The 25825-nt window shown below is 44.4% G+C and overlaps 9 protein-coding genes across 11 annotated transcripts; 4 read left to right on the top strand and 5 right to left on the bottom strand.

The window, feature by feature from the left end:
* Nucleotides 1-353: 353 nt before the first annotated feature.
* BCIN_05g05830 (hypothetical protein) lies at nt 354-3332 on the bottom strand. The gene is made up of 9 exons (XM_001559597.2): nt 2811-3332; nt 2289-2658; nt 2195-2242; nt 2024-2145; nt 1567-1972; nt 1385-1495; nt 1247-1318; nt 816-1151; nt 354-694 (listed from the first exon to the last, which is right to left on the bottom strand). Exons 1-9 carry the CDS (start codon nt 3237-3239, stop codon nt 639-641), a joined length of 1950 nt encoding a protein of 649 aa, XP_001559647.1. The 5' UTR covers nt 3240-3332; the 3' UTR covers nt 354-638.
* Nucleotides 3333-4291: 959 nt separating this feature from the next.
* Nucleotides 4292-6372, top strand: BCIN_05g05840 (hypothetical protein). Its single transcript, XM_001559595.2, has 2 exons — nt 4292-5024; nt 5086-6372. The coding sequence occupies exons 1-2, from the start codon at nt 4665-4667 to the stop codon at nt 5965-5967; spliced, it is 1242 nt and encodes a 413-aa protein (XP_001559645.2). The 5' UTR covers nt 4292-4664; the 3' UTR covers nt 5968-6372.
* Nucleotides 6373-6560: 188 nt separating this feature from the next.
* BCIN_05g05850 (hypothetical protein) lies at nt 6561-8632 on the bottom strand. The gene is made up of 3 exons (XM_024693097.1): nt 8508-8632; nt 7135-8428; nt 6561-7038 (listed from the first exon to the last, which is right to left on the bottom strand). Exons 2-3 carry the CDS (start codon nt 8386-8388, stop codon nt 6895-6897), a joined length of 1398 nt encoding a protein of 465 aa, XP_024548882.1. The 5' UTR covers nt 8389-8428; nt 8508-8632; the 3' UTR covers nt 6561-6894.
* A 110-nt stretch (nt 8633-8742) lies between these two features.
* BCIN_05g05860 (hypothetical protein) lies at nt 8743-11310 on the bottom strand. The gene is made up of 4 exons (XM_024693098.1): nt 11103-11310; nt 10536-10900; nt 10145-10463; nt 8743-10086 (listed from the first exon to the last, which is right to left on the bottom strand). The coding sequence occupies exons 3-4, from the start codon at nt 10413-10415 to the stop codon at nt 9032-9034; spliced, it is 1326 nt and encodes a 441-aa protein (XP_024548883.1). The 5' UTR covers nt 10416-10463; nt 10536-10900; nt 11103-11310; the 3' UTR covers nt 8743-9031.
* A 1281-nt stretch (nt 11311-12591) lies between these two features.
* Nucleotides 12592-16054, bottom strand: Bccym1. Its single transcript, XM_024693099.1, has 2 exons — nt 15649-16054; nt 12592-15586 (listed from the first exon to the last, which is right to left on the bottom strand). The coding sequence occupies exons 1-2, from the start codon at nt 15924-15926 to the stop codon at nt 12787-12789; spliced, it is 3078 nt and encodes a 1025-aa protein (XP_024548884.1). The 5' UTR covers nt 15927-16054; the 3' UTR covers nt 12592-12786.
* An 81-nt stretch (nt 16055-16135) lies between these two features.
* Nucleotides 16136-18438, top strand: BCIN_05g05880 (hypothetical protein). Of its 2 annotated transcripts, none has more exons than XM_024693101.1 (5): nt 16136-16646; nt 16878-17149; nt 17201-17349; nt 17398-17641; nt 17728-18438. In XM_024693101.1, exon 1 carries the CDS (start codon nt 16289-16291, stop codon nt 16550-16552), a length of 264 nt encoding a protein of 87 aa, XP_024548886.1. In that variant the 5' UTR covers nt 16136-16288; the 3' UTR covers nt 16553-16646; nt 16878-17149; nt 17201-17349; nt 17398-17641; nt 17728-18438. The 2 variants fall into 2 exon arrangements, with proteins under 2 accessions (XP_024548886.1, XP_024548885.1); XM_024693100.1 differs by having other exon boundaries at nt 16136-16532.
* An 839-nt stretch (nt 18439-19277) lies between these two features.
* BCIN_05g05890 (hypothetical protein) lies at nt 19278-19931 on the top strand. Its single transcript, XM_001559589.2, has one exon. The coding sequence runs from the start codon at nt 19327-19329 to the stop codon at nt 19876-19878; it is 552 nt and encodes a 183-aa protein (XP_001559639.1). The 5' UTR covers nt 19278-19326; the 3' UTR covers nt 19879-19931.
* A 1397-nt stretch (nt 19932-21328) lies between these two features.
* On the top strand, nt 21329-23165 carry Bcap5. The gene is made up of 3 exons (XM_001559588.2): nt 21329-21879; nt 21954-22271; nt 22339-23165. Exons 1-3 carry the CDS (start codon nt 21560-21562, stop codon nt 23024-23026), a joined length of 1326 nt encoding a protein of 441 aa, XP_001559638.1. The 5' UTR covers nt 21329-21559; the 3' UTR covers nt 23027-23165.
* Nucleotides 23166-23194: 29 nt separating this feature from the next.
* BCIN_05g05910 (hypothetical protein) lies at nt 23195-25500 on the bottom strand. 2 transcript variants are annotated; one of them, XM_001559587.2, is made up of 2 exons: nt 24799-25500; nt 23195-24595 (listed from the first exon to the last, which is right to left on the bottom strand). In XM_001559587.2, exons 1-2 carry the CDS (start codon nt 24901-24903, stop codon nt 23507-23509), a joined length of 1194 nt encoding a protein of 397 aa, XP_001559637.2. In that variant the 5' UTR covers nt 24904-25500; the 3' UTR covers nt 23195-23506. The 2 variants fall into 2 exon arrangements, with proteins under 2 accessions (XP_001559637.2, XP_024548887.1); XM_024693102.1 differs by having other exon boundaries at nt 24727-25500.
* Between the last annotated feature and the right edge of the window lie 325 nt (nt 25501-25825).

The following is a 25825-nucleotide window of genomic DNA, read 5'->3' on the forward strand; positions in this document are numbered from 1 at the left end:
GCAGGTTCCCTCTTAACCCCCGCCATTCGTTACTTTATCTTCCATCGTCTGTTACCCGTAGACCCTCTAACAAATGCATATATCCTAGTGAGTTTTCCTGTTTAGTCAGTCACACAAAAGTCAGCACTCGATGAGTCGACCTACAGTAACCTCGGGGTGTTCAGCCAGGTTGATAGTGGAGAGGAGTTAATTATTAGGCGGGTACTTTAGGGAGCTCTCAACGAGGGAGCATGGGGAACATTAGGGTGTTGTGACCAAACACCGGGTCAGATGCAAGACAATTTGAATTAGAACTAGATTGGCAATGTTCTTAATTCGCATCATTAGAATGTTTTGATGCAAATTAAATGGTATGGTATACTAATGATTCTCTTGACATTATATATATTGTGTCTATATGTATTGTATATAATACATGTATTACTCGTAGGATACATGCGCATAATCTTCAAAGATCGTCAAATAAAACAGGCATATTCAGCCTGCATTGCCCATATCCTATTTTTCTTCAAACTATAGACAATATTCATCTCAACAATTCCGGGTTTCAAAATCCCATTTTCCGAATGACTTTCTGCTAGTCCATGTCGTCTGGGTTGTCGATGATATATATACCTCTGTACGCGAATGCGCGTCCTCTAAGGAAGTGAGAGGTAGAGTTCAAGAAGCTTAGGGTAGTTGGGTGTTCCGAGTCCTGTTTTATGGGCGTTAGTATACCATTGTAGAAGCATTAGATCTCATACTCTTCTCGATTGAACAGTGCCCAAAGCACCTGAGTAATATAGAGAAGGGGAAGACAAGACAAGAACACTAACCGGTAACGGGATCCCATCCCCCAACTGCCGTGAAACCAGGAGTGCCGCATCCTTGATTCCCTCCACTTGTGATGTCATTCAATACATCTGGATTGGCATACAACACCGGATTAACGAAGCCAACAGGGGCCTTGCCAGCATTTATACGCTCGGCGTTGATTAAGGTAAAGATGGCGCCAACAACGGGAGCAGAAGCAGAAGTGCCATAGACGAGAGAGAACACGCCGTCGACAGCAACAACATAGTTTACGCCGTTGGCGGAGATGTCTGGGAAGCCGCGGGTCACTTGGGAGTTGTTGTATTGGGCGGAGGTGTAACTTGGGAGATGCTCGGCAACTTGAGGGCGGTTAGTGTGGGGTTTGAGGGTAATAAGGTGATATATGTGGATAGGGTTGAGACTGCTGTGGTATTCAGAGACTGGGTTTACTTACAGTAGGTTGCCAAGGCATCAGTTTGGTATTCGGGAGTTGAGAAGACGTTGGAGAATCCTCCACCGGAATAGACTAGAAAATTGTGATTAGTAAACGTTAAGAGGATTATCAGACCAATTAAGAAATGGATGTACTTACTGACGGACTCAGCAGCCTCTTCTGGTTGGGTAACAGTGGCGTTTGGCTTGACTTGGGTAGCTCCGACAGCTGTAATATATGGACATGAGGCAGGGAACGAAGGGTTAAATGCTGTCACAATTGTGTCAGTATGAGATTCTCAAAAAAATAAAATAAAATAAAAATAAGATGGGATGACATACAGTTACCAGAGCCACATACGCCTCCATTGCCCGCAACACCGTAATCACCAGAAGAATACAAGACGGTGACACCTTGAAGACCTAGCTTAAGATATTCATTACATTGACGTATCTCATAGGCGGGAGAAAGATCAGTCTCATCATAACCATAGGATGTGGAAATGACGTTGGTAGCAGCGAATCCACCACAGTTCGCGGGTCCTTGGTAATAGTAGCTGCTGTTACCATATGGATCAGGGTATACTGCATCGTAATCTGGATCGTCACCGCCATCTGTTGTACAATAATCACCGTCGATAGCATCGAGAAAGTTGTTGAATGAAGCTCCCTGCGCAATGTCTCCAGTTTGATATAATGTTACCTCTTGAGGGTATACAAGGGCCATTCCGTATTCGAGATCTAAGTCCTGGACTCAATTAGATTGGCAATAGATGCATGGGTGTCAGAATCAACTTACTGATTCTCCGTTGTAGTTGAAGGACTCCTCGATTGTCTGAAGGACACCTCCATCTATGGAATCGAAGACGGGTCTGGACCCGACAAGTGCAGGAGAGAAGTTACCAAAGAATAGATCCAAATCTATACTCTTTGTCAATATACGAAATAATAAATGGAAAGCAACACTTACCCCCAGGGAGATATGCTTGTGGCGTATATTCGACAATTCCATATGAATCTATAAATGGTTAAATCTGATGCCATCGGCGAAGGGGCATACTCACTTCCTTCCGCAAAAGGAGCATCTGTTGGAAGCTCATATAAAGCCTGAAGACACTCAGGTGTGATGTGTGTATTGCAAGTTGTCAACGCCGAAGTTTTTAGTTTAGCGTGTGTTGTAGTGGAAACAATTTTGCCTTGCTTGGGCAATGAGGGATCATTTGGTGATCCCACTCTGTGGCTTTCACCGATCTCTCTTCTAGCAAGCTGATCTTTCTGACGAGCACTCAAGTCTCGCTTCTCCTTTTGAGGTACAACCTTTGCATCGAAGTGAAGTGTTGGTGTAATAAAATCAATATGTTTGCGAACGTTTTCAGGAACGCTGTAGTCGTCACAAGCAGCGGCGGTTTGGCCACTTTCCGCATGTGTATAAGACTACAAGCTAGAGAATCAGCGATTGTCTACCGAACAATGTTTTTCGGAGGAGATGAAAACCAGAGCTATGGGTGAACAAAGAGAATTGTGATAATATAAATAAATAAAGTTGAACACTGGTAGAAGCAAGTCAAAGACGTAGTTGGACTTACGTAGTACTTGGTGTTGAGAAGAGACTCTGCTTCTGCAACAGTAACATTGGCATGAATCCAATTGAGACTTTGCGATTGCTTTACGCGATCGCTTTTAATTCCATACTCTGCAAGCCATTGGGTTACTGCTCTGAGGGATTCGGCACTTGGGGCAAAGGTTTCAGCGACCTTCTTCGCACTCCAGTGGTTGCCAAAGTTTGGAGAAGATGGATTGGAAACATCCATCAAGTATGCTTCGGCATTGTGCAGGTTGTTTTGGGTGATGGCAAATCGCATTGGGAGGCTTGAATCCGGGTGCAATGGATTCTCTCTACGCCAATTGCGAGGTGCCTGATCTCTTCGCTCATGGACAACATGTCTTTTCTGAGGAGCTGGAGCGGCAATCACTCCAGTCAAGAGACCGTATGCAACAATAAGTGAGAAATGCATGATGTGAGCAAAAAGAGAATTCACTTGAGTTCTCAACCACTTGGGGAGAGCTCAAGTTCTTATGGAACTATGAAAATAGCTATGGGAGCTTCCTTATCACCTACCATGTCTGGTGAACAACTGCGAATATCGGTACAGAGCTCTCTTCCTAGAGTGCTAAGAACTTGGCAAGTAACGTACTGCAAGGCTGCATGCAAGGCTACATATGTATTCAGGGGTGGTCAACAGGGTTATTGACACCATTCTTGCTAAGATTCGACTAGTATGATAGGTAATTTGCAGCACTGATCAGATGCAATATCTCTATCTCAACGCACCTGCATGAGGGAAGACAGTAAAGGAAGGAGTTAATACGACGTGCATTACCTGCCCGATAAAGAATAGCTGGCAGATACTCGTGTAGGCATAGGAAGTGTTGTGATGAGGCATGGTAATAACGACATCAGGACGTTGTAACGTCCAATTGATCTCCTCGCTGCTATCTGAGACTTTTGGGGGTAACAAGACGTCTGAGCATCTCGTGCTCACTCGAATCACCCAAGAACCTAGATATCATTGAAAGAGTGTGAGTGTCACGACATTTGAAGCTGTGGGAAAGGAAGGAAATTCAACATGTGTGTGTGGGTGTTGATAAGGCCAATACAACATGTGCCGAGATAAGGAATGTCTGGGGTGTTGCTGTGCGTGATGACATATGGGGGGTGGTGGCGGCAGTCTCCCCATATTCATTGGCCATGGATATCACCGTGAAGATATAAATGAAAAGCCGGAAATGCTCCAACGGCTATGGCTTACATGCAGCATGGACGCAGAATGGATGCAGAATGGATGCAGCATGAATCCAACGCGGAATGAGAATGAGGGCCGACGGAAGATTTTACCCCTCCACTCATGTGTCTTGCCATGTCTTGGACTCTTGGGTTGACTTTGAGATCTTCCAATATCATTGGCTGTCCATACTTGTATCTCCAGCAGGATAAATCTCGCTGGCTCACTGGCTCACTGGCTCGCTGGGCAATAACATCCGAGTCTATTTTGAACTTAAAAAGCCAGTTCATGTAGACGCTCTATGATTGACCAGCGGCTACTTAGCCTTGCAGATGATCGCAACGCTTGGATTATAAGTACAATATGCAATTGGCTCATATTGCCCAGGTCTACGCAGCCTGCTTACCTCAGCCTCACTCGTCATGGATTTTTCCCGTAACATCCAAATTCAAATTCATGCACCCAATTTTAAGCAATGTTTCAAACAATGCGTAATCATTTGAAGAGTCTTTTGGAAAATACACAACTTCGAATGCAATAGGAGAATCTATTCCTACCTACTACTTACATAGAGTGCAACGCACAACGCGCAAGCAACGCAAGACACCCCCACGAATTACAACACCACCACTCAACGATAGAGATAGGTCAAGCAGTATGGCAAGCAGTATGTCTATTCTCGGGCATTTTGTCGAGCTACCTGATCTTGAGAGCCATCTTGTAGCTTTCTATCTAAACAAGGCGGAGGACAACGCAGGACGAATACTTTCGTACATTATGTCTTGGGACTATGAGAAGTTAGAGGATATACACGACTACATCCAATGGCTGTTCCCTCTTCCAGAAGAGTCTATGTTTTCAGGCGCACCTTTAGTCGATGAGAATGTCTTCAATGCGTTTCATGCATTCAGTTCTTCCCCTGAATTACAAGGCAATCTCAGGAGCTCTTTGGTTAAAATGTTGGATTTCTATGGATTCAAGTTCGCTGATGATTTGGACAAAAATGGGTTGCCTGTTGTAAGTTTTACATCAATTCGGCAATCATGGCTTGTTACAAATACCTAACATTTTCTCACAGATAATCAAATCCTCCAATTTCTATGAAAGATGTTCCAACTGGCTTATCAGGAGAGATCATAACCATTTGAGAATCAGCAGAATCCTTCGCTCTCTTCGCGTTTTGGGTCTGGAATCGGAAGCGGCTGCGTTCTATAAGGCACTGTCAGACATTATTTACAATGATCATAGTCAAGTCGTCAGCTCTCAATCTGCGGAATTCTGGCGACGCGCTGCTGAGAGACCTCTACATTGGGCACCACATCTAACCGAGAATGAATGTGCCAATGATAAACAATGGAAAATAGGGCCAGATTTCTTAAAGGAGTACGAGAGACTCAATATGGCTAGAGATTTGCAAAAACAGCACGACGCAAAGAAGGCTCTCGAGGAAAAGAAGGAAGCGGAATTTCAAGCCACGAAAGCACACATTGCTGCAATCGCCGCCGATCGGAAGAGGAAAATTGGCGGAGAGATCGAGACTGTTCCAAGAAAACGAGCTAGTATTTCTCCAGAAAGCAACGATCAAGATTCCGAACCTCAAAGTTCTGAAGATGCGGCCGTGGTTGCTGATGCACATAAAACCATACCAGAATTGCAGGACGTTGTTCAAGATAAAGCACCAAATGAACCTGAGCCTTATGTATCTGAGTTCTTTAAACCTGAGCTTTTTGCACTCGCGGTTCTTGAACCCAGGCTTCTTGAACCAAAGTTTACTGAACCCGAGCTTGCTAAGCCCGAGCTTGCTGAGCCTAAGGTTGACCAGCCCGAGCTTGAAGATCCCAGACCTAAGCTTGACAAACCTGCCGGCGAAAGTATGGAACGAAAGTCCTCGGAACGCGCTGGACAATCCGCAATTCATCAAATTCAGCAATACCAGCTCATGTCTCCTCGCCAACCTTAATTGATCTGAACTCATATCTTATGAGTCTTCCTCTTGCATTCCATCTTGCACAGCATAAATGTGTTGATCTAGAAGATCTAGAGGTTACTGATAGATATTGGATGGTAAACAGGTCACGACTTTCAAACTATGGCGTTCTGGGCTACGTATTTCAGGGGGTGGAGTTCAAAGGTCGAATTTGGGAGAGGACGGAATATGGAGGAACTACAATATACCCAATTTTTCTTTATGGACTTCTGGCGAAAAAGGAACTCATGCTAATACAAAGATATACGCATGCCGGATGGAGATATACAGATTAATGGGTGAAAAATATGGCAATATACTACATGATTTCATTCTCGTCTCGTACCCAAAATTATAGCTGATGTGTATACAAATTGTGAATTGAACTCAGGCCGATCATACTTGCATGATAAGAATAATAGTTAACGTTCGTTTGGTACCCATCTACTCACATGTAGAAGCGAGCCCGCTACCCGAAACTTGGAATTGCACACCTGATCTAATATATCGGGATGAGAGTGCTGCATGTATGCAAGCGCCTCAATGATCTCAAGATGTCCCAAAATGAATGGCTGACTCTCAGTGAATATATCATTCAATCACCTACAAGAAGATTTACTGTAAAATGAAACATTCAAGCTAGAAATCTCCATCTCCTCAATATTTCATTTCCATTCAAATTCGATCACAACATCTGAAAGGGGAAAAAAAATGCAAAGATTTAAAGTCTAAAATATACTTTTATCCTTTAGAGTATAAACCCCATTTTCTTCCCTTACAGTCTATCATGATTTATCTAAACTCGCATTTACAATCCATCTTACATAAATAATTGATACACCATCATCCTCACACACATCAAAGTTTCCTTCCAAAGTCCCCTACTTTCTATTGCACGTTTTTTCTTCTAATCTCAATACCTCAAGGTTCATAGGGGGATTTTGCACGCGATCCCGTCATCACTCTACCTCCTTTCTCAGTGACCAAAACCGCGTCTTCGATTCTTACACCGAAGCCGACTTTTTTGCCGAGTTTGGTAGCTTGGGAGGAGGTTATGTAGATTCCCTTTTTTATCGTCAAGTTAGTTTTGTATTTCTGTTTTGAGGGAGGGCAATTGTGACGGAGAGAAAAGGGGGAAAGAAAGAAAATAAGTAAACGTACGGGTTCATTGGTAACTACTTCTCCTTTCTTCAATTTTTCCCCATTGACCCCATTGAGATATGGATGTTCGTGCATTTCCAACCCTAATCCATGACCCAACCGATGTGTGAAAAACTCTCCATACCCCTTCGCTTTAATGACATTCCTGGCCGTCTCATCAACAACCGAACACGTCTCGTTGATATTCATCTTCTCGATCGCCGCTGTCTGTGCATCGTATACCAAATGCCACATATTCATTAATTCTTTGTCAACCGTAGATGTCGATGGGAGAATAGTGCGAGTCACATCACTCCCGTACCCGTGCAACGAAGTCCCTATATCCACCAGCACAAATTCTCCATCCCTGAGAACACGTCCCTTACCACCCCCGTGCGGATTGGCAGCCTGTTCGCCAAAAAGAATTATCGACCAAAACCCAGCCCCAACACCCGCTTGTGTAAAAAGCCCCTCGGCAGCTTCCACAATACTTTCCTGACTCATGCCCACCTTGATACATTTCTGCAAGCTCCTCACCAGTTGTACCGTAAACTCATTTACTCCCCTCAAGATATCCAGTTCCGTCTCACTCTTTACAGCTCTCAATTCTTTCATTTCCAAACTCATAAGTTGCACATCCACCCCCACATCCTGCAATCCCGCCGCCACCATAAACCGAACATGTTCATCCAACACCACCTTCTTCAACCCCATCTCTCTACGCAACACCTCATAAGGATTTTCTTCTTCTCTCCACTCCACAATTCTCTTTTTCTCCTCCTCAAAAACCATATCCAAAGCCCCTATCCTCCCGCTTTCAAACTTCGGCACCAGCAACGTCGCTCCCCCCTCCCGATCCAAAATAACCAAAAACGGCCTCTCAGAAAGTTCAAACGCGCTCGAAACATTCCCAAAATACTCCGTGGAAGCCGACGGCTCCGCAATAAACGCATCTACCCCATCCTCGCCCAACACCCCCGCCAAAACCTTTTGTCTCTCCAGAAACTCCTCTCGAGCAATCGGTTTCACATCTAGAAGCTCCTCATATTTTTCCAGGTATGACCAAGCGCATTGATGGAGAGATCCAGCTGTGAGCTGAGATTCCCTATAGCGATGGATGGATTGGGATGAGAAATAGGTGATCACCATTGTGAGGAAGAGGGCCGAGGCAAGAAGTGGAAGGAATGTCAGGTGATCTCTATAACGGCGTCGTTGATTTCTTGGAGGAGTATCTGAAGGGAGGAGATATTCCCTCATATCTTTTTCTGACGCCATGTTGTATGTACTCCTATCGGGATGTATCAGGGTTTCGGTGCTTGAGGAGGATTGTTAGTAGTCTAGAATTTAGCTTGGCTGAGTTGGGAATGCCAGAGCAAAAGGGTCCGGGCGGTTACCATCGACAATATTTGTTACCTCTCTCTGAATTGGAAGATAGCACAATAAAGACGGGTTTTGATGTTAGAAGTTTATTGTCTTCCCAATGTTGAGGGGTTTGATGGAAGCTGGAAGGAAGTTCACCGTGAGAGATAACCTTGAAAGATAAAGAAGGGGCCGTGCATGACCTCATCTCATCACATCAAATCGGACGGTACAGGGGTGTATCATGTGACCAACCAGCTTTAAGAAAGGTACTATCAAATTCACTCATTGCAACAAGTAGATCAAATTCTATGAACATCTCTGTATTTGTATATAAACTTAGAAAAGAGCGATATAGACAATGACTTCGTTCTTTTTTTTGATACGAAAAAAACAAAAGATTGTGATCAATGAATCTCTCATATCCAAGGAAATCTAGTCAAGCAAGAAACATGCAACGCATACAACGCTAACCTACACCACCCCCCTTCTTCTTCTTCTTTACCACCAATTATCATTCATAACCATGTACCAAAAGATTGTGACTGCCCTAAAGTTTTTACATTTCAAGTAGGGCATTGACCCCTGGCTCGCTAGAAACATAGATAACGTCATGGCTGTCTGTGAAGCCGTTGAATCTTGTTGCAGAACACTTGGTGTATGCACCCATGCTCTCAAAATAGAGCCAGTCTCCAACGTCAAGATTGTGATTGAAGCGAATGCTTGCAGAGATACGATCAATACCATCGCAAGTTGGACCCCAGATTGAATACTCGGTGCCTTCAAGAGTTGCGCAACTTTCTAAAGTGTTAAAGTAAGAGCGATTGCCAGTTTGAAGGACTTGAGCGATTGGATTTTGATGATCGAACATGATGCTGGAGAAATTGCCGTATAGGCCATCATTCAGGTACAGCATGTAACTCTTTTCCAATGACTCTGGATCTTCAACAGTTCGACGTGCAATGACATTACAAGCGAGCGTAAAAGCATTGGCGACATAGTAGCGTCCAGGCTCTCCAATAATCTTGATATTTTTTGGCATGTATTCCTCGAGGGCATCACTAAGTACCGAAGCCATTACTTCAAATGTCTCGGTACAGAAACCGCCACCGACGTCGAGGGTATGCATATAGTAGCCAAAATTTCGAGCTTGTTCGAAGACAGTGTGAGCATCCTGAACTGCCTTCCTGAATGCAAGAGGGTCAGAGGCACCAGATCCTACATGAAAGCTAACGCCAACAACATTAAGGTCGAGTTCTCTGGCTAGAGCAAGAAGATTGTTTGTTGCATCCATTGCTGCTCCAAATTTCAAGCTCAATCGGCACAAGCTCGAAGAGTCATCAGTAGAAATGCGGAGAAATAGCTCAGCTCCTGGGAACAACTTCTTAATCTTATACAACTCATCGCTGTTATCGAATGTCATTTGCTTCACTCCATTCTTCTCAGCATATCGAACGTAGGAGTTCGTCTTGCATGGCTGAGCATAAATAATCCGAGTAGGGTCGATGCCAGCCTTGAGGACCTGCTCTATCTCGCCCTTGGAAGCACAATCGAATCCTGTGCCAAGTTCTGCCAAGAGACGAATGACTTGTGGGTCTGGATTGCATTTGACCGCTGTTCTGAAGTTAGAAAATTTGAATCCGACACGTGAGCAGGTATGAAAAAGACTGACCATAGAACGGCTTGACTCTGGGTAGATTCTTCTTCCACCTCATATGCTGTCTATAAACCTCGCCTAGATCAGCGACGAAGAACGCATCTTCGTCGTCTGCCTCGCAGACATCGTTATCAATATTTTCCACCCTTTGCTTTAAAGCATTTCCAATTATAGTTTTTGCGGTATTCACGCCATTGACTTCAATATAAGAATCTTTGGGATAGTATGATTCAATACTATCAAGATTGTTATTGTTTTCGTAGGTAATAATGGCGGAAGGTGACATATCCTCGTATTTAACCAAGGATTGTTCTGTATAGTTGTGATTTGTTTACTAGTAAATGTCAGTATGGCCAAGAAAGTGTCAAAATGTGGCCAAGAAATGCCAGTGGGTGATTAAACATACTTGTACTTTGAAAGCCCAAGAGTATATTAAGGTGGTCTATAACGATCAGATCCTGTGCTGATCTGGCGAGGTCGGCTCGACTCTTCCTCTGCGAGAGGAAGGCCCTTTAAACTCGTCCTATGCGGCAGCTGAGGAGTTTCGGACGAAGACGGGGTGTTGTTAAACAACTCGTAAAACAAACGCTCAAGCTGTTTAAAGTGCAGCAAAAGGAGGTGGTGTGGTGTTGATGATGTGCCGGTTAGGACGTTCGGAGTAATCTTGATCAGAAACTAGTATCGCGGCCGTTGGAGCCGTGCTGGATGTTTCGCCTTTGATTAGACCAAAGGCAGTCGAGAGTGATTTTAGGTTCTTCGAGGTTAGAAGATCTGCGAGTGAGGCATTAGCAACAGCGTCTTGAAATGCCGCATCTTCATGTCTGAGTGGCATGCGTAAGGCTCTCGAACATAGCTCTGGTCCTCGGATCATGGGAAGATGACAGGACAGATGCGATGAAAGACGATAAAAGCATTGCTCTACGGAAGAACAGATTTTTCATCGGCGGGGCAAGGAATTCGATTATTTACTCACCCGGAAAGAATTTTCTCAGTATAGTCCAGACAAAGACTATATCGTGCAGGTGTTCTGGTTGATTGAAGATGATGGAAGGAAACAAATGGATAGGATTCAGCACAGCAAGTGGCCAGTATGTTCCACTCTCTGTTATGTATTGAGTAGGTAATGGAGGTTGGTGGCTAGACTGGCTTCTTTGGAGCTTTTTCGCGGGTGAGCTTGACGCTTGACCTTAGATTTGGCTGTTTAAAAATTTGTATTAGACTAAAACTTTTAGCCGACCCACTCCTTTCCAATGAAAAATACCTCACTTCTCCCAATTCTCTCGTTTTCCCAACCCCAAACTTTCAACCCCAACTTATTATTACATGTACACATGCATATTTGCATCGAGATGAGGTACACGTCTATAGCATTCAATTTACATCTCATTTAATTCCTCGATATCCTGTACATCTTCGATTTAGGATGAATGCGAAGGAGGTATTAGACGAAGCTAGGTATCGATGGAGTTCTACCATTGTGCCCAAATCCCAATTTTTACCGCGATCTTCAGGCACGTCTTGGAAATTTGAGTATTTTGACTGGATGACGTACAAGAGCACACACTTGACTACTTGGTAATACAGTTATAAATTCCCCAATGTTTTCCATGACTCGCTCTTGTTATTCGTGGGCTGCGTGGAGCGGGCCGTGGGTGTCAATTCCAACAATAATAAAATGACCAAATACTTCGAGTGCCTACGTTAGCGAGCGTAAGATAACAAAAGACTCGAGTCGGTCAGCAATATATGTCTCGGATTAGGCTATTTTATGTGCATATCGGTTAACTACTTGGCATTGTAAAAGCAAATCTGTGATATATAGACTATCGTTACTAAAAATACTGTCCACACCATCTACCACCATGTGAACGGCTATGAACTTCCGAGATGCCCCAGATCAACTATCGGTACTTTATATCGTTTTAGTCGAATCTGTTACACTGCGGACACTTGAAGAGTTACATGCTCAATAAGTTTTAGTGTGCTTCGGTGGTTGTAGTATGACTGTAAACATTCACCTCCAACATTTTTTTGACCCCTCTGTGACCCCTTCATGAACCGCCAACAAACTTCCAAAATGCCAAATATCCCTCATGTAATACCACACACACATAACCCAAAACCTATCAGGTACCTGGTCAATAACCTCCCCTCATCTACTTTCTACGATACACAGCCTAGGTATGTCCTCACATCTTTAGTCCGCCATCCCATGTCTCCGGGACCACAGCTCTGAAATAAGATGGAACCATAAAGCGAAAACTCACGACATAATTGCCTGGTTATGCACTAAATGTTGCTATTGCGCTAGTCTTCTCAGAGGAAGACGTGACTTGTGATCTAACAGCCATCGAAAAAGGACTGCAGACGTGATAATCTGTTCGTAGCGCCAAGAAACAAATGAAAATCAAAGAAATGAGGGAATAACATGCCTACCAAGGTGCATCTTCAAAATATTGACTTGATACATTCGTAAGAGTCATGATGTCGAAAGGTTATATGTCATTGCTCATTACATGCTAATCAGATACCTGTCATGGACATCGCTGATCTTGGTCTTTACCTATCATACATACCATTCAATCATTAATATCGTACATCCCAAACGCCAGTATATGCAGTTGAGTGGAATACAGTAAGTTACAGAGCTGCAGGTTCTATGATCCGAAAGCGGCGTCCTTCACATCTTCCTCATCCATGACCTCAGGTTGCGCTTGGGCGAGTCCCAAATTCTTTGTTTCCCAAGTTCCATCTACCCATGGCTTTTGCTCTCCGAGGAAAACCATGTTACCTTGGCCATTTTCTAATGCATCAACGAGGTATTTTTGCGCAACAGTTTGGACTTGCTCTTTAGTCACGTCCAATAAACGCTCACGTCGCTCTTGAACCATCTCTTCCGATACTCCAGATACAAACCTTGTCATGCCCTCTTGACTGACCGATTGAGGTGCATCGACACTTTGAAATACAGATAATTTGGCTTCTTCGAGATCGCGTTCGGTCCATTCCTTTTGAACTGCCCATTTACCAGCGTTGCGCATGATCGACATTGTATTGAGAGGATTTGGATCACGATAAGAGTAGAATCCAAAGATGCCGTCAAGTCCCCGCGAGTAAGCTCCTCCGCCATAAGCTCCACCCTTTTCTCTAATTTCATGATGCAAATGTTTATGAGTCAAGAGCTGAGAGAGGATTTGAAGAGGTGCTCCAGCAGGAGAGGTATAAGATACCGTCGGGAGAGCAAGACCACCATAGTATACTTGATATGGCAAGGGAAAGAACGTCTTGGTGTTTCTTGTGAAATCCGGAGGAGAAACGTGTCGAGATGGCAATTCAGATCTTGGGATTGATGATAGAAATTGTTGAAGCGCGGCTTCGTTGTTTGTGACACTTTCACTACCACAGGTGAGGGCAGCCCTGAAAGTAGAAGATCCAGAAAATGCGAGTCGCTGAATTGTCTTGAGTTTATCAATAACATCGGCCAGTCCTTCGGCCTCGGGTCTCGAGGCAAGTGAGGTGGTGAGCTTGATTTGAGATAATCCTCCTACTTGTTCCTTCAAACGCCCGTATTGTGTTACGCCAGCTTCAGCATATCCTCTAGCAAACGCATGCCCAGATGAAGCGATGTTGTTAACTGCACCGTCTGCCGAACCCTGCAAAAGCTGACGGATGCGAACTTCGGCATCAGGGCTATCAAAATCAGTTTCAAGAACTAGCTTTTGCAATAACCCAAACATCTCAGGTACGTTTCGATCTAAAGCAGTCCCAGAAAAGCTCAAGCCCTCGGATGCCGACTTGAAATCTGTGGGGGACGAGGAGGCATGATAGCCAACACCAATTCCTCCAGTCTTAAGCTTCATCAAGTCTTCTAACTGCTCCATAGTCATGTCCTTTGTCCCAAGACGCATTATAGCATCTGTGAATAATGGAATGTATGCTCGCAGTTCCTCGGGGAGATTTTCGAAAGTGTTGATGGCTCTGAAGTAGGTCAGTCCGTTTGTGGGTGCTTCTCGCCATTGCACATTGACATTGTCAACCTTGGAATCCCTTAATTCTATTTTCTCGTCTTGTCTTGGGATGTCCTTAACGTGAACAGTAGGGAGACAACTGAGATCTTGAGTGTTGGATTTTCCTTGCTCTTCCAAAAGCTCCAATTCCCTCTTTTCCAACTGCGCACGAGCTTCAGCTTCACCGCCAGCCTTCTCAGTAACCTCTGCAATCTTCTTTGCGAGACGTGTGGCTTCTTCTGCTACAAGCCCATCTCCATAAGTTGTCGAGGGAGCCATTGTGAAAGTGAGTGTATTGTCATTTAGTAAATACTTCTCCAACAACCCCTCTAAATAACCACCCTTCTCAAACTCCTTTTGAAATGCAGCAACAGTATCATTCCAAGCTAGCGCCTCAAAGGGATCAACGCCCTCAAACCACTTAGGCTTAATTCTTTGCATTAATGACATGCCGAACTTGGCAGTTTTATGCTTCAAGCTCAACTCCAATTGATGTAGGTAGCCATCGATTTTTGATTTCTCAAATCCATTTTTATGTGCTTCTTGGAATGTCTTGTGAATTGCTTCTTTGACTTTCGGTACGTCCGCTTCTTTAACGCCGGTTAGACCAACAGAGAATATTCCGACTTTTCCAGAAGGATCATAGCCACTGTTTGGACTCCATTCGGTTCCCAAGCCAGCTTCAATCAAATTTCTGTAGAGCGGAGATCCATATCCGTCCATGAGTAGAGCAAACATTATTGAAAGAGAGAAAGTCTCTAAAACATCCGTAGCATCACCTACCAGCCAAGAAGTTGAGGTTTTAAACTGCATGTCTGCATCCACCAATGGGTCGATAGGCCCTGGAACAGTGATATCCTGTGGACCAGATGATAAATCGATAGGCTTTAGTACTTCCATATCTCCATTAATGCGCTCGAAAGCACTGAGTTGAGCATTGACCTCTACAAGATGATCTGCCAAAGGCATATCGCCGTATGTAAAAACTTTAGCATTACTTGGATGGTAATGCTCGGCGTGGAAGTTCTTTAATTGCTCATATGTCAACTCGGTGATCTTCTGTGGATCACCTCCAGAGTTGTTGATGGCAGGGAAAATGTGGTCTTGAAACCTGATGTAGTAAAGATATCCAGCGTCCGACATTTGTCCCTTCATCTCATTGTACACAACACCTTTGAATACCAACTTGCTATCTTCAGGTTTGGCAGTGTCTCCCTCGATTGCCACTCGTGGGTTCTCGGGCCCTATTCTCCACCCCTCTTGTGTAAAGTCGCTCTGTTTCAATAGTGGATGCAGGGTTGCATCAAGGTAAACAGACATGAGGTTTTTGAAATCTTGTTCATTGGTGGTGGCGAAAGGATAGAATGTGTGAGAAGAGGCAGTGAATGCATTCATGAAATTTGACAATGTTCTGGGCAGCATTTTGAAGAAAGGGTCACGAATGGGATACCTACAAACTATTCAGCGCAATCCAATGTAATATGGATAATAACAGAAAGGAAGACAATTTACTTTTTGCTTCCGCATAACGTTGTATGTTCTAATATATGAGGAACTCCAGTATCATCCGGAGGATTTGTTTTGAATCCGATAGAGAAGACATTATTCTTATCTTCTCTGGCAACATGTAAATAATCTGCGCCCGTCTTGTCATGCTTCAAATGAAGTGCTGTCAACTCAAGTTCTTGAACATGTTTGGATCTCAAGAGGGTAAATCCATGAAGCTTTTCACCTGGCTTGGGATATTGGGCGAGCTCCGTCACACCTTTCTTTGCAGCTTGTCGTAACATATTTTTTCTATCAATATGCCATCAAAGACACAAAAAAGAGAGAGAGAGAGAGATGTCGAAAGGACGGTGGAAGGAAGAGAAGGAACGAAGGTGAATTAGTCTGGCGAGGCGCAAAGAAATATGATTACTGATTTCATTATGGGAAGGTTCGCTTCAGTGAATTTTCGTGTTTTTGATTGCCCGACTGTCCGGCTCGGCCACACTAGCTTGGTTATACAATCAACCTCGTAATATCTTATTTTGAGAAAGAACGTCAACGTGCAGAGAGGCAATACATGAAAACCCAGAAAATTGAATTGCGACAAAATTAGTCGTCGCACATAAACGATAAGTACCTAGATACTCACGCTTGCATTTTAACAATGTCGACTGGGGCAAATCCCACTTACGCACCTGGCCCTACGAATTCAAGAACCACCTCTATGAATGCGAACCATACCCATGCCGATTATCCCAATGGACATCATCACCATAACGATGCTGGAGTTAAGAAAGGAAAACAGAAGAAGGGGACGGATCCGAGTGAAGCCTCGAAACTTATTGCGGCCAAAATCTCGCAACTGGAACTAGATGCAGCTGGAGAGAAGGATCAAGAGGCAGAGATTGGTTCGTTTTGTCCATTCTAGAAACTCCCTCCCTATTGCCGATTTGCATACTGCACCAGATTTCTGCTGTCGTGTGCATTGTTTACTCGGAATGCGTCGCGATGGAAGGAGAGGGGTAAGCGCTTCGCTTCAGAACTGAATTATTGAGTGGTCGATTCAAGAATGAGGGGTGTCCTTTTTGGAGGGGGTTCCTCGATAGATCGAAATGCCCCTGCTCTTACTTCCTCATTTTGGAGAGACCACAGGGCTGATATGCTCTTTCTGAAGTCCCCCGCGAGTGCAAATGGAGGGGCAATGCGAGATTGAGACCTGCTTGAAAAAATTGCTAACGTACTGTGCTATCAAGAACGCGAAGTAAAAAAAGCGAATCGAGAACTGAATTCCTCAATATCCAAAATGGACGATCTCCAAAAAATCGAGACACTCCAAAAGAGGGTCACCGAACACCTTGCGGATATGAAACGACTGGAGCGAGATAATCAGAAAAACAAGAAGCGTGGTGATGTGCTGCAGAAGGAGAAAGACGTCGCGAGAACCGACCTTGGCAAAGCCGTCGTCCTCCGAGAGAAGTTGGAGAAACTCTGCAGAGAATTACAAAAGGAGAACAATAGACTCAAGGTGCGCATTCTGTTGGGTGCATGCGATTTTACAGATGCTAAGCGGGGTTAGGGTGAAAACAAAACTCTACAAGATAATGAAAAGATCGCCAAAGAAGAATGGGATCAGAAGTGTAGTGAAATTTTGTGGCAGTTCCAGGACTATCAACATACAAAGGATAATCCCAAAACTGTGGTTATTAATCCTGAACTTGACGAACTGTAAGTTCCTCTATATCATCGCTAGTCCAAGCACTAATGCCCCTGCAGCTTCAAAGCAAAGTTCAAGTCATTGATTGATCAGTACGAATTACGGGAGCTTCATTTCCATTCTCTTCTGCGTACAAAGGAGCTCGAAGTTCAGTACAATCTTGCTAGGTTCGAGCGTGAGCGAAGAGCTGCTGAACAGGAGGTAAATCGGGCAAAACAGTTGAATCAGCAGGTTCTAACTTTTTCCAAAACCGAAACCGAGTTGCGAAATCAGTTGAATATTTATGTGGAGAAGTTCAAGCAGGTAGGACCTACTTTTCTACATATGGTATTCGTTTTTTTTTTTTTTTTTGTGCTGCTATTGGATGCCTAGAGCTAATTGCCCGCCAGGTGGAAGATACGCTCAACAACAGCAATGATTTATTTCTAACGTTTCGCAAGGAAATGGAAGAAATGTCGAAAAAGACGAAACGTCTCGAAAAGGAAAACATGGCTTTGACTCGAAAGCATGAAGCTACCAATAAGAACATACTTACGATGGCCGAGGAGCGCACCAAGAGTTCTCATGAGATCGAGGCATTAAAGACGAGAAATGAAAAGTTGAGAGACATCATTGATCAGATGCAGAGGCAAGGACGAGGTCTTACCCAAGGCATGGCGGGGACCGTGGAAGGAGAGTATGCTGAGGGTGATTTAGAAGGCACGGAGAGCGAGTACGAATACGAAGAGGGTGAGGACGAAGGAAGTGAGGGAGAATACGACGACGATACAGAGGAGGACGTTCACCCAGTGCCTCCAAGACCCTTTGGGCCTGTACCACCACCTCCTCCGGCCTTGAATGGCATGGCGGCTGCAAATGGTGTACACTGAGAGTAGTAGCATGGCCCATCAGTTACACAATTTTGTATTACGGTCTTGACATCCATTTCGCGATGCGTGGTTATCTTTGTATGTGCAAATATACTAGCAAGGTAATTTTTTGCGACTTATCAGTCATCAGGACTGGGAGACCCTCTTTACACACATGTATATGTACTAGCAGGAAAACAACTAAATAGTCAACATCGCTAGCGCGCAGTAACAATTAATTTTGAGCGATCAGGTTGACATTATGTTCTGTCAATGATGTCTGCACGCCCCTCTGTGACGGAAAACCTTATTCTTACCCAAGTGTACAAAGAAGGCCCGTCCTTGTTCCATTTCTCGTCATATTGAAAGGATTGTTCCTCTCGAAACTTGATAGCACAATCTTTCACCTAGTGCACAAGCTTTTTGTGCCATTCTAAAATAGATTATAGACTAACAGAGGCATCGGCACTCAAGTTTCTATGCTTCACAGATCCCTAAAACGATTGCAGTAAAGTTAAGTGGTATTTACCTTGCTGGTTATGAATGTCATTTCTTAGCTCATATAAGTACGGCTGGAGCTGTGAGAAGTCTCGCTCAACCAAATGATACGTATCCGCGTGTAAGAAACTATTCGTAACGCCCACATCTGAGATCGGAGTCAAACGACCGCTGCTAACAATGGGCGGTTGTTCAAAGTACATAAAGAGAGGCTTTCTTTGTCAAATTGAATGAAGTCTCCAATCATTTACTTGGTCCAGTAAATAGGATGACCTGGCAGACTAGCCCCAGATTATGGCCACAGTTTCTCTGTTCAATGCTTGAACGATTGCGTTTTACGAATTTCAAAAAATTCGCAGGATTGTTCATGTTAAAAATGCATGAAAACAATGATAGATAGATTAACCGGTGAGGTTACTCTCGCATTTTGTTTGTTGCCCATGTATCGAAACAGCATTGCAACAGCACCCCCTAATCCACTATTCAAAGGCTCGTATCTTTCCCTATCATTCAATTCTCCATTCACTCATCCACTCCTCGAGTACCATCCAAAGACATTTCGATCAAGACTTTCAAGCTAGACTTTCAAGCAAGAATCAGAATCGTCAACCAGATCCTACTCACAACCACTCAACCAGCAAGATGCCAGCTGCATCAACATCCAACTTGAGGACTCGCCTCAACCGAACCGACGAAGTCGCTCCAGCTTCCGCATCCACCGCGACCCTCGCCCCTGGACAAATCCACAACCATCCTTGGGTCTCTTTCGGCGGCGAAACCCTCGCACTCTCCATCAATCTCGCGCAGAACACATGTCCCACCGACACCCAGGTCGAAGACTTCCACCGCATCGTCCAACTCTACTCGGCGTACACTAAGACCTGCTTGGTCTCAGTGACACTTCCCGAGTACCGCTTCGACGTCGACAAGTCCAACCACAGCCACGTCTTCTTCAATCTCGTCACAGCCATCAACCAGTTCACCCGCCTCGCCCGCTGCGAAGTCGTCTTTCGCATGCCGAACGAAAACTTCACCCAGCTCACCAACGCTTGCCAATTCTACCGTCTCAACTTCAAACAATGGGAATTGTTCTACAAGACCGGAACTCAACAAGTCGCACAAGTCAAGGTCGGATCAAGGATAGATCGCAGATTGAATAGCTGGTTCAGAGTTAACGTCACCGGTTCACTTTGAGAACTGCGACTTCCAACTCCACCACCAGTCTCACACAATGGTAATTTCTTCCATCTTCCATTTGTAACGCGGCTTTCTCTCTTTAGTATCACAGTCTCAAGATCCACGGATACAACACAATGGTAACATCTTCCATCTTTCATTTGTAGCACAGTAGGAGGTCTGATTTCATTTGCTGTGTGTGGGATACGAGAGGAGTTTTGCATTTGATTTCTTTCAGAAAACCCAAAAATTATAAAATCCCTAGACAATCAACTATCTTTTCTTTTTCAATATTTCCCTTTCCCTTTTCTTATGTGCTTTCAATGTTTCCTTCTTTTCTTCCGTTTTTCGGTGTGCTATAGTGTTCGAGTGGACATTAGTGATAATGGAGGGGTGAGTGGAGATGAGATCGAAATTGCATTAACAGAAAACAGAACCAACTCGATTGACTTGATGTCTCAAGTAGGAGTTATTGATATTCTTCTTGCTGTTCAGAACGCCCAGTCCAGTAATTTCCGTAAACCCCCAATATGGTAAGTTTCCCCTTGATTGATTTAGTGACCTCGGTGACCATGGATGCATTAGCACCAACAATAGCATTTCAGCAGGTATTGGATGAGATGACATTGACTATCAAAGAGTCGAGGACAGTTCTATAAGAGACTTGTTACTCATCGTCAACTAACAATTAATCACAAGTCGGCTGCTGTAGCCCTAGTCGTATGTCAAATCGCATATCAGATCGCGTGAGTATTGGGTGGTGTACCATGTGTCAGAACACAAAATACTAATCATAAGACGAATTGACGAATAAAAAGCAAACAATAACTACACAACACTCGCTCAAACCCCCATCCAAACCCCCATCCAAACCCCTCCAACATCACACAAACCCATCTTTTTCAGCAATAAACAACCATCTTTTCCAACTCCCCTGTGCATAATACGACGGCCCGCGTTCGGCAAAACTCTCCACAAAAGCTTGAATGCGCCGCCCCCCTGTCAAACCTACAGGCCGCGTATCTCCTTCCCTTTTGCGCGTGTGTGTGATAAGAACGGATGTCGGATGATTCCATCCTCGCCATCCACTCCCACTTCTCTGTGCCAATAACGGTGCCAATGATTGCTGCGGGGATCCGAAATGCTTATCTGGATTTCCATCCTTCTCGCGCTGCTCTCATCCTGCTAGTATGTGATTAGTAAATGAATCAGTGACAGCAGCTGCGCGACCGGCTTTTCTCCGCAATGCTACTCTGTTCCTGGATTGCTGATTGGGTCTCTTGGCTCTTTATCCACCAATCGTTGATGAGATGTGTCGCTTCAGTGCCGAAGAATCAACATATCGGGTTTTGCTGGAGGGGTCTCGGTGCTAATGTGCCTTGCAGCGGATCATGGTGTCTCTGATAGGAAACTACTCTATCTACCCATTGCAGATACCGTTCTTCAACTGCCTTTTTGGATCTACACCGTGCATGCGAAGAAAAGTTTGTAAGGGGATGTGGTATTAATCTGATAGCGAAAGAGTGGTGCATGTACGATGTTATCATTTGTAGATATGTGGGCGTCATGGGGAAGGAGTATATGAAGAAGCTTCTGTTCCACTTGGCTTTCTCTCTCTTCTTTTCCCGTAGCATTCTTTCTTTAAAGTGCCAGCCTCGTTTCCATCTCCCGAATTTCCTTCAGTAGGACACCCTTCAAGATGTATTTCCCCGTCCTCTCCACCCTTACCGCTCTTTCTCTCCTCTCCCTCACCTCCGCCCGCTCGCTTCCCCGCGCCTCAAACTCCAAGATCTCTGTCCGTAGTGCCGTTCCCTCCAGACCAAGAAGTATTCCCGTCGTCACAGACAATGTTTTGGAACTTAACAAAAAATCTACCGGCGGCTCTAAAGTCAGAAGCGCAGCTAAATTCTTGAAAAATTTGGATATTGTCAATGGAAGTTCATCTGCTCTCGTCAGTTTATTTGAGGGAGAGGAATTTGCTACGGAGATTACATTTGGAACGCAGACTTTTGAGGTTATGTGAGTGCTTATTCGGAAATAGTTAACTCGACTATGGGAAGATATTATAGACTGACTTTATTTCTCTCATCTAGTGTCGATACCGGATCTAGTGATACTTGGTTAGCCGAGACTGGATTTTCTTGTATTGATCTTGATACCGGAAAGAGTGCCTCCGCATCCACCTGTGGATTTGGCTCAACCTACACTAAAGATTCTACCTTCAAAGCTATCTCAGGAGAAGAATTTTCCATTACATATGGCGATGGAGAGTATCTTACTGGTGTTCTTGGATCGCAGCCCGTGACTTTTGCCGGTATCAACGTAACCACTACTGTCGCTTTGGTCACTTCTGCTGCATGGGAAGGTGACGGAACAACCAGTGGTTTAGTCGGTATGGCGTATCCTGGAATGTAAGTTTTCCTCCAACAAACTTTGAACGATGCAAAGGGAAAACAACTTATACTAACACCCCACCAGCACATCTGCCTACAAAGGTTCCACCCAAGTACCCTACAACCCCATCTTCACCACCATGTACGAACAAGGACTCGTCGATTCCCTCTTCAGTCTCGTCATCGAGCGCGACGTCTCCGGCCCCGCCGGCTACCTCGCCCTCGGTGGTGTCCCCCCCGTCGATTTCGTGCAAGATTTCGCCAGCACCCCCATCCTCGTAACATCCATCTCCGGATACCCCAAAGCATACGATTTCTACACCATCAAAATCCAAGCCGCGTATCTGAACGGAAAAGCCATTTCCGGCGCTTCGACTCCTACCTACATTGTCGATTCGGGAACTACTCTCAACTACTTCCCTACCAAGATGGCCAATGCTATCAACAAGGCTTTTGTGCCGGCTGCCGTGTACAGCAGTGATCAGGGCGCGTACGTCGTTTCTTGTACTGCTGTTCCACCTGTGTTCAGTATTGAGATTGGTGGTACAGTCTTTTATACTAACCCTCTCGATATGATTCTCTACGCTGGTACTGACGACGATGGAAACGATGTTTGCATTAGCGGTATTGATGATGGTGGAAGTGATACTGCCGACGATTTGTTTATCCTGGGCGACACCTTCCAGAAGAACGTCGTTACTGTTTTTGATGTTGGAGCTGGCGTGTTGCAATTCGCTGCTAGGGAGAACTATACCAGCAATGATACTTACTAGGCGGAGCAAAGAAAAGGCGAAGTGGTTAAAAGGGAAGTTGCCATTTTGGAGATTGAAATGAGCACGGCTGGGAGGTTTGATGACTTTATTGTACATATTGAAAAGTTAAGATGAATATAATGAATTTATGCAAATACCAACCATGATGAACGATATAGGTGAGAGCAATGTTTGAATCATTTTTTTTTGAATAATCAACAATGATACGTAGCCTCGTAGAGGAGCCTGTGTGCCTCACACGAGCTCGCCCAATGTAGTCTGACGTTAGAATTTTGAAAGTGGAGAGAAGAGAACAATTTTGCTATATTTAAAATACAATACATCTTTCTGAAAACAATTAGTACAGAGGAACATCTATAAAGCGCATCTTTCAACTTTGATTTATCTTCATATTAAGACCAGACATTCATTCCTTCATACTCGCGATTCAAACCCCAATGCAAGCAGATTTCTAGAAATGCAAACCCTACGAGTTTCTGATCATTGATATGGGACCCAGCCAATCTCATCGATAGGTGCCTGGACCCATTGTCTATGTTCTTCATCCAAAAACTGATAGATATTGGCCATCAAATGATTGCTCCACCCTTCTATCCACCAGAGATTCTCCAACTTCTTGAAGCACACAGATGAATATGCGAGGATTGCTAATGCTTCTTGGGTACCCTCGTTTAGACGACTCAAGTACTCATCAGATACACGGAATAGCCAGATAAATATGTCACCCGTCTCGTATTGTTCAGCTGGACACCTGTACATGAACTCATACGAAAGTTCCAAGCCGCGAATAGCCTCGGTATAAATTTGTACTTCATGTATATCGGGTACTGTGGTTTCAATTGCAATTCTTAGGTGACTTAGATGTTCAACTTCATCATCTGCGTACGTTTGGCGCAGCAAGACTCTCTCTTCTCTAACTTTGAACAAGTCGGCCAAAGGCCCTGTTAGAAGTGTGTCTTTGAACTGCTCGATAATTGCGGTTACACCTCGAAATAGCACAAGCCATGACGTAATCCCACGTTCGCCGACGATGACAAATTCATCAACGCTGCGAGGTTGACCTAATGTGTGCATACCGGTGAGTATCGAGAAGACATGAACCGCTGTACAAGTCTCAGTGGTGGTATGTGGAAGAAACGCAGTGCCTTGACGGAGCGCTGCCTCATGTTGCTGCTTTGAATACTCATGAAGTCGTTGACTCTGATCAGGCCTGTTGCGAGCCATGTGGAGGGCTGATAGAGCGAGTAGCGCACGCATGACGAACTCGTGCTGGAATGCAATCTGGACAATCGTGGTTTGATATATATTTCTCACTACAGGATTGGAGTTAAGTGAGATGCTTGTTGATACGCAAAAGTTGTTGAAGACCTCCAAATCCATAAGATTCAGATATGGGTCTTGGCCCTCGGCAGTTCGACCCAGCACATTATTTGGAGCTGAAACTGAAGTTGACGATCCAGGAGATGAGAGTGGCGTATTCTTCGCTGCTGCTGCTGCGTCCGCTCTTGAATAATCACATGGTACTGAATGCTTGATACAATTCAAGCAGCTAGGCTTTCCTTCGCCACACTAATCGATGAGTTAGCCACTGAACTGAAGGCTGTCAACACTCGAGCGAGGGCAACAAGAAAATGATACTAAAGATACACAATGTCAAATGGAACGTTTCATCTTCTATGAAATCAAGGCTTGGAACTTACCTGTGTGTATACTGTTACCGGCTTGGGTAGAGGGATGTAGAACGAACCAGGCAAGCAGTAGCTCTAACTAACCTTAATCTTTCTCCTCTTACAGTTATTGCACCCTGTCCTTGTTTTCCGGTGGGAGCGACGAGAAGAACTGAACATTTTATCGGGCCTCGTGACATCACTATCCATCGCTATGGTTAATTGTAGAGTTGTAATCAGTCCACTCTTGAGTCTGGACTTATGCTTGACGTTGATGGGGAATCTCGGTGCGGGCGCGATGTAGATCCCCGAGTATGTATCACTCTGCTCTGTTTCCTTCTGAACCCCCAATAAGCTCTTATGTATGTATCACAAAATGGGTCCAGTACCTGGTAGTCACATATATATATCTCTCTCCAGAAGGTAGCTGTTGATGAAAAATGAGTAGCTCAAATCCAATCGGGGATTTCGGCAGAGGTGGTAAGTCCGAACAGCAATTCCACAGTGCTTCAACGCTCTTTTATCGAGCAGTGATCTATTTAGGGTTATTACTTGGGATGTTAACCTTAATAGTTAGTTGGCTGCCTGCTTCCTGCCCACTGAAAACATCGAACAAATAAATCATATATGAAGCTCGAATGGGATATGCTCGAATGGGATATGCTCGCCCACTCGACATTCATGTTCATTTTGGCGAACATCGACTTATATAATGTGGGAATCAGCATCTGTGAGTGGACAGCACTGCATAGTAGCAGCATCGCATCGCACAGAACCAAGTGGGGTCGGTCTAAGGTTGGAAATGCCAATTGCCCACCGTGGTTAAGGTTGTGTGTATTTATTTATATATAGTAAAAAGCGTGAGGCTGATGTTCCTGCTTACGATAAGTAGATACCGGAGCGGATGAGCAGATTCCAAGGTTGTTCCTGATTTTCTGATTTTCCTAAAATTCACCATGACTGTTATTGTTATTTTTACTGTTATTGTCGCTCTTGCTATTGCGAATGTTGTTCTGACTCTGACAGTCGGAACTTCCAGGTCGCGGCGATTAAGTTGATCCGGATAGAATCCGAAAGGGGGCTGTACCGGTACTTGTTGTCAGTAGGTGGGCCATGTAGAAGAACAACCTAT

This window comes from Botrytis cinerea, chromosome 5 (assembly GCF_000143535.2).
Source record: "Botrytis cinerea B05.10 chromosome 5, complete sequence".
NCBI classification, from domain to species: Eukaryota; Fungi; Ascomycota; class Leotiomycetes; order Helotiales; family Sclerotiniaceae; genus Botrytis; species Botrytis cinerea.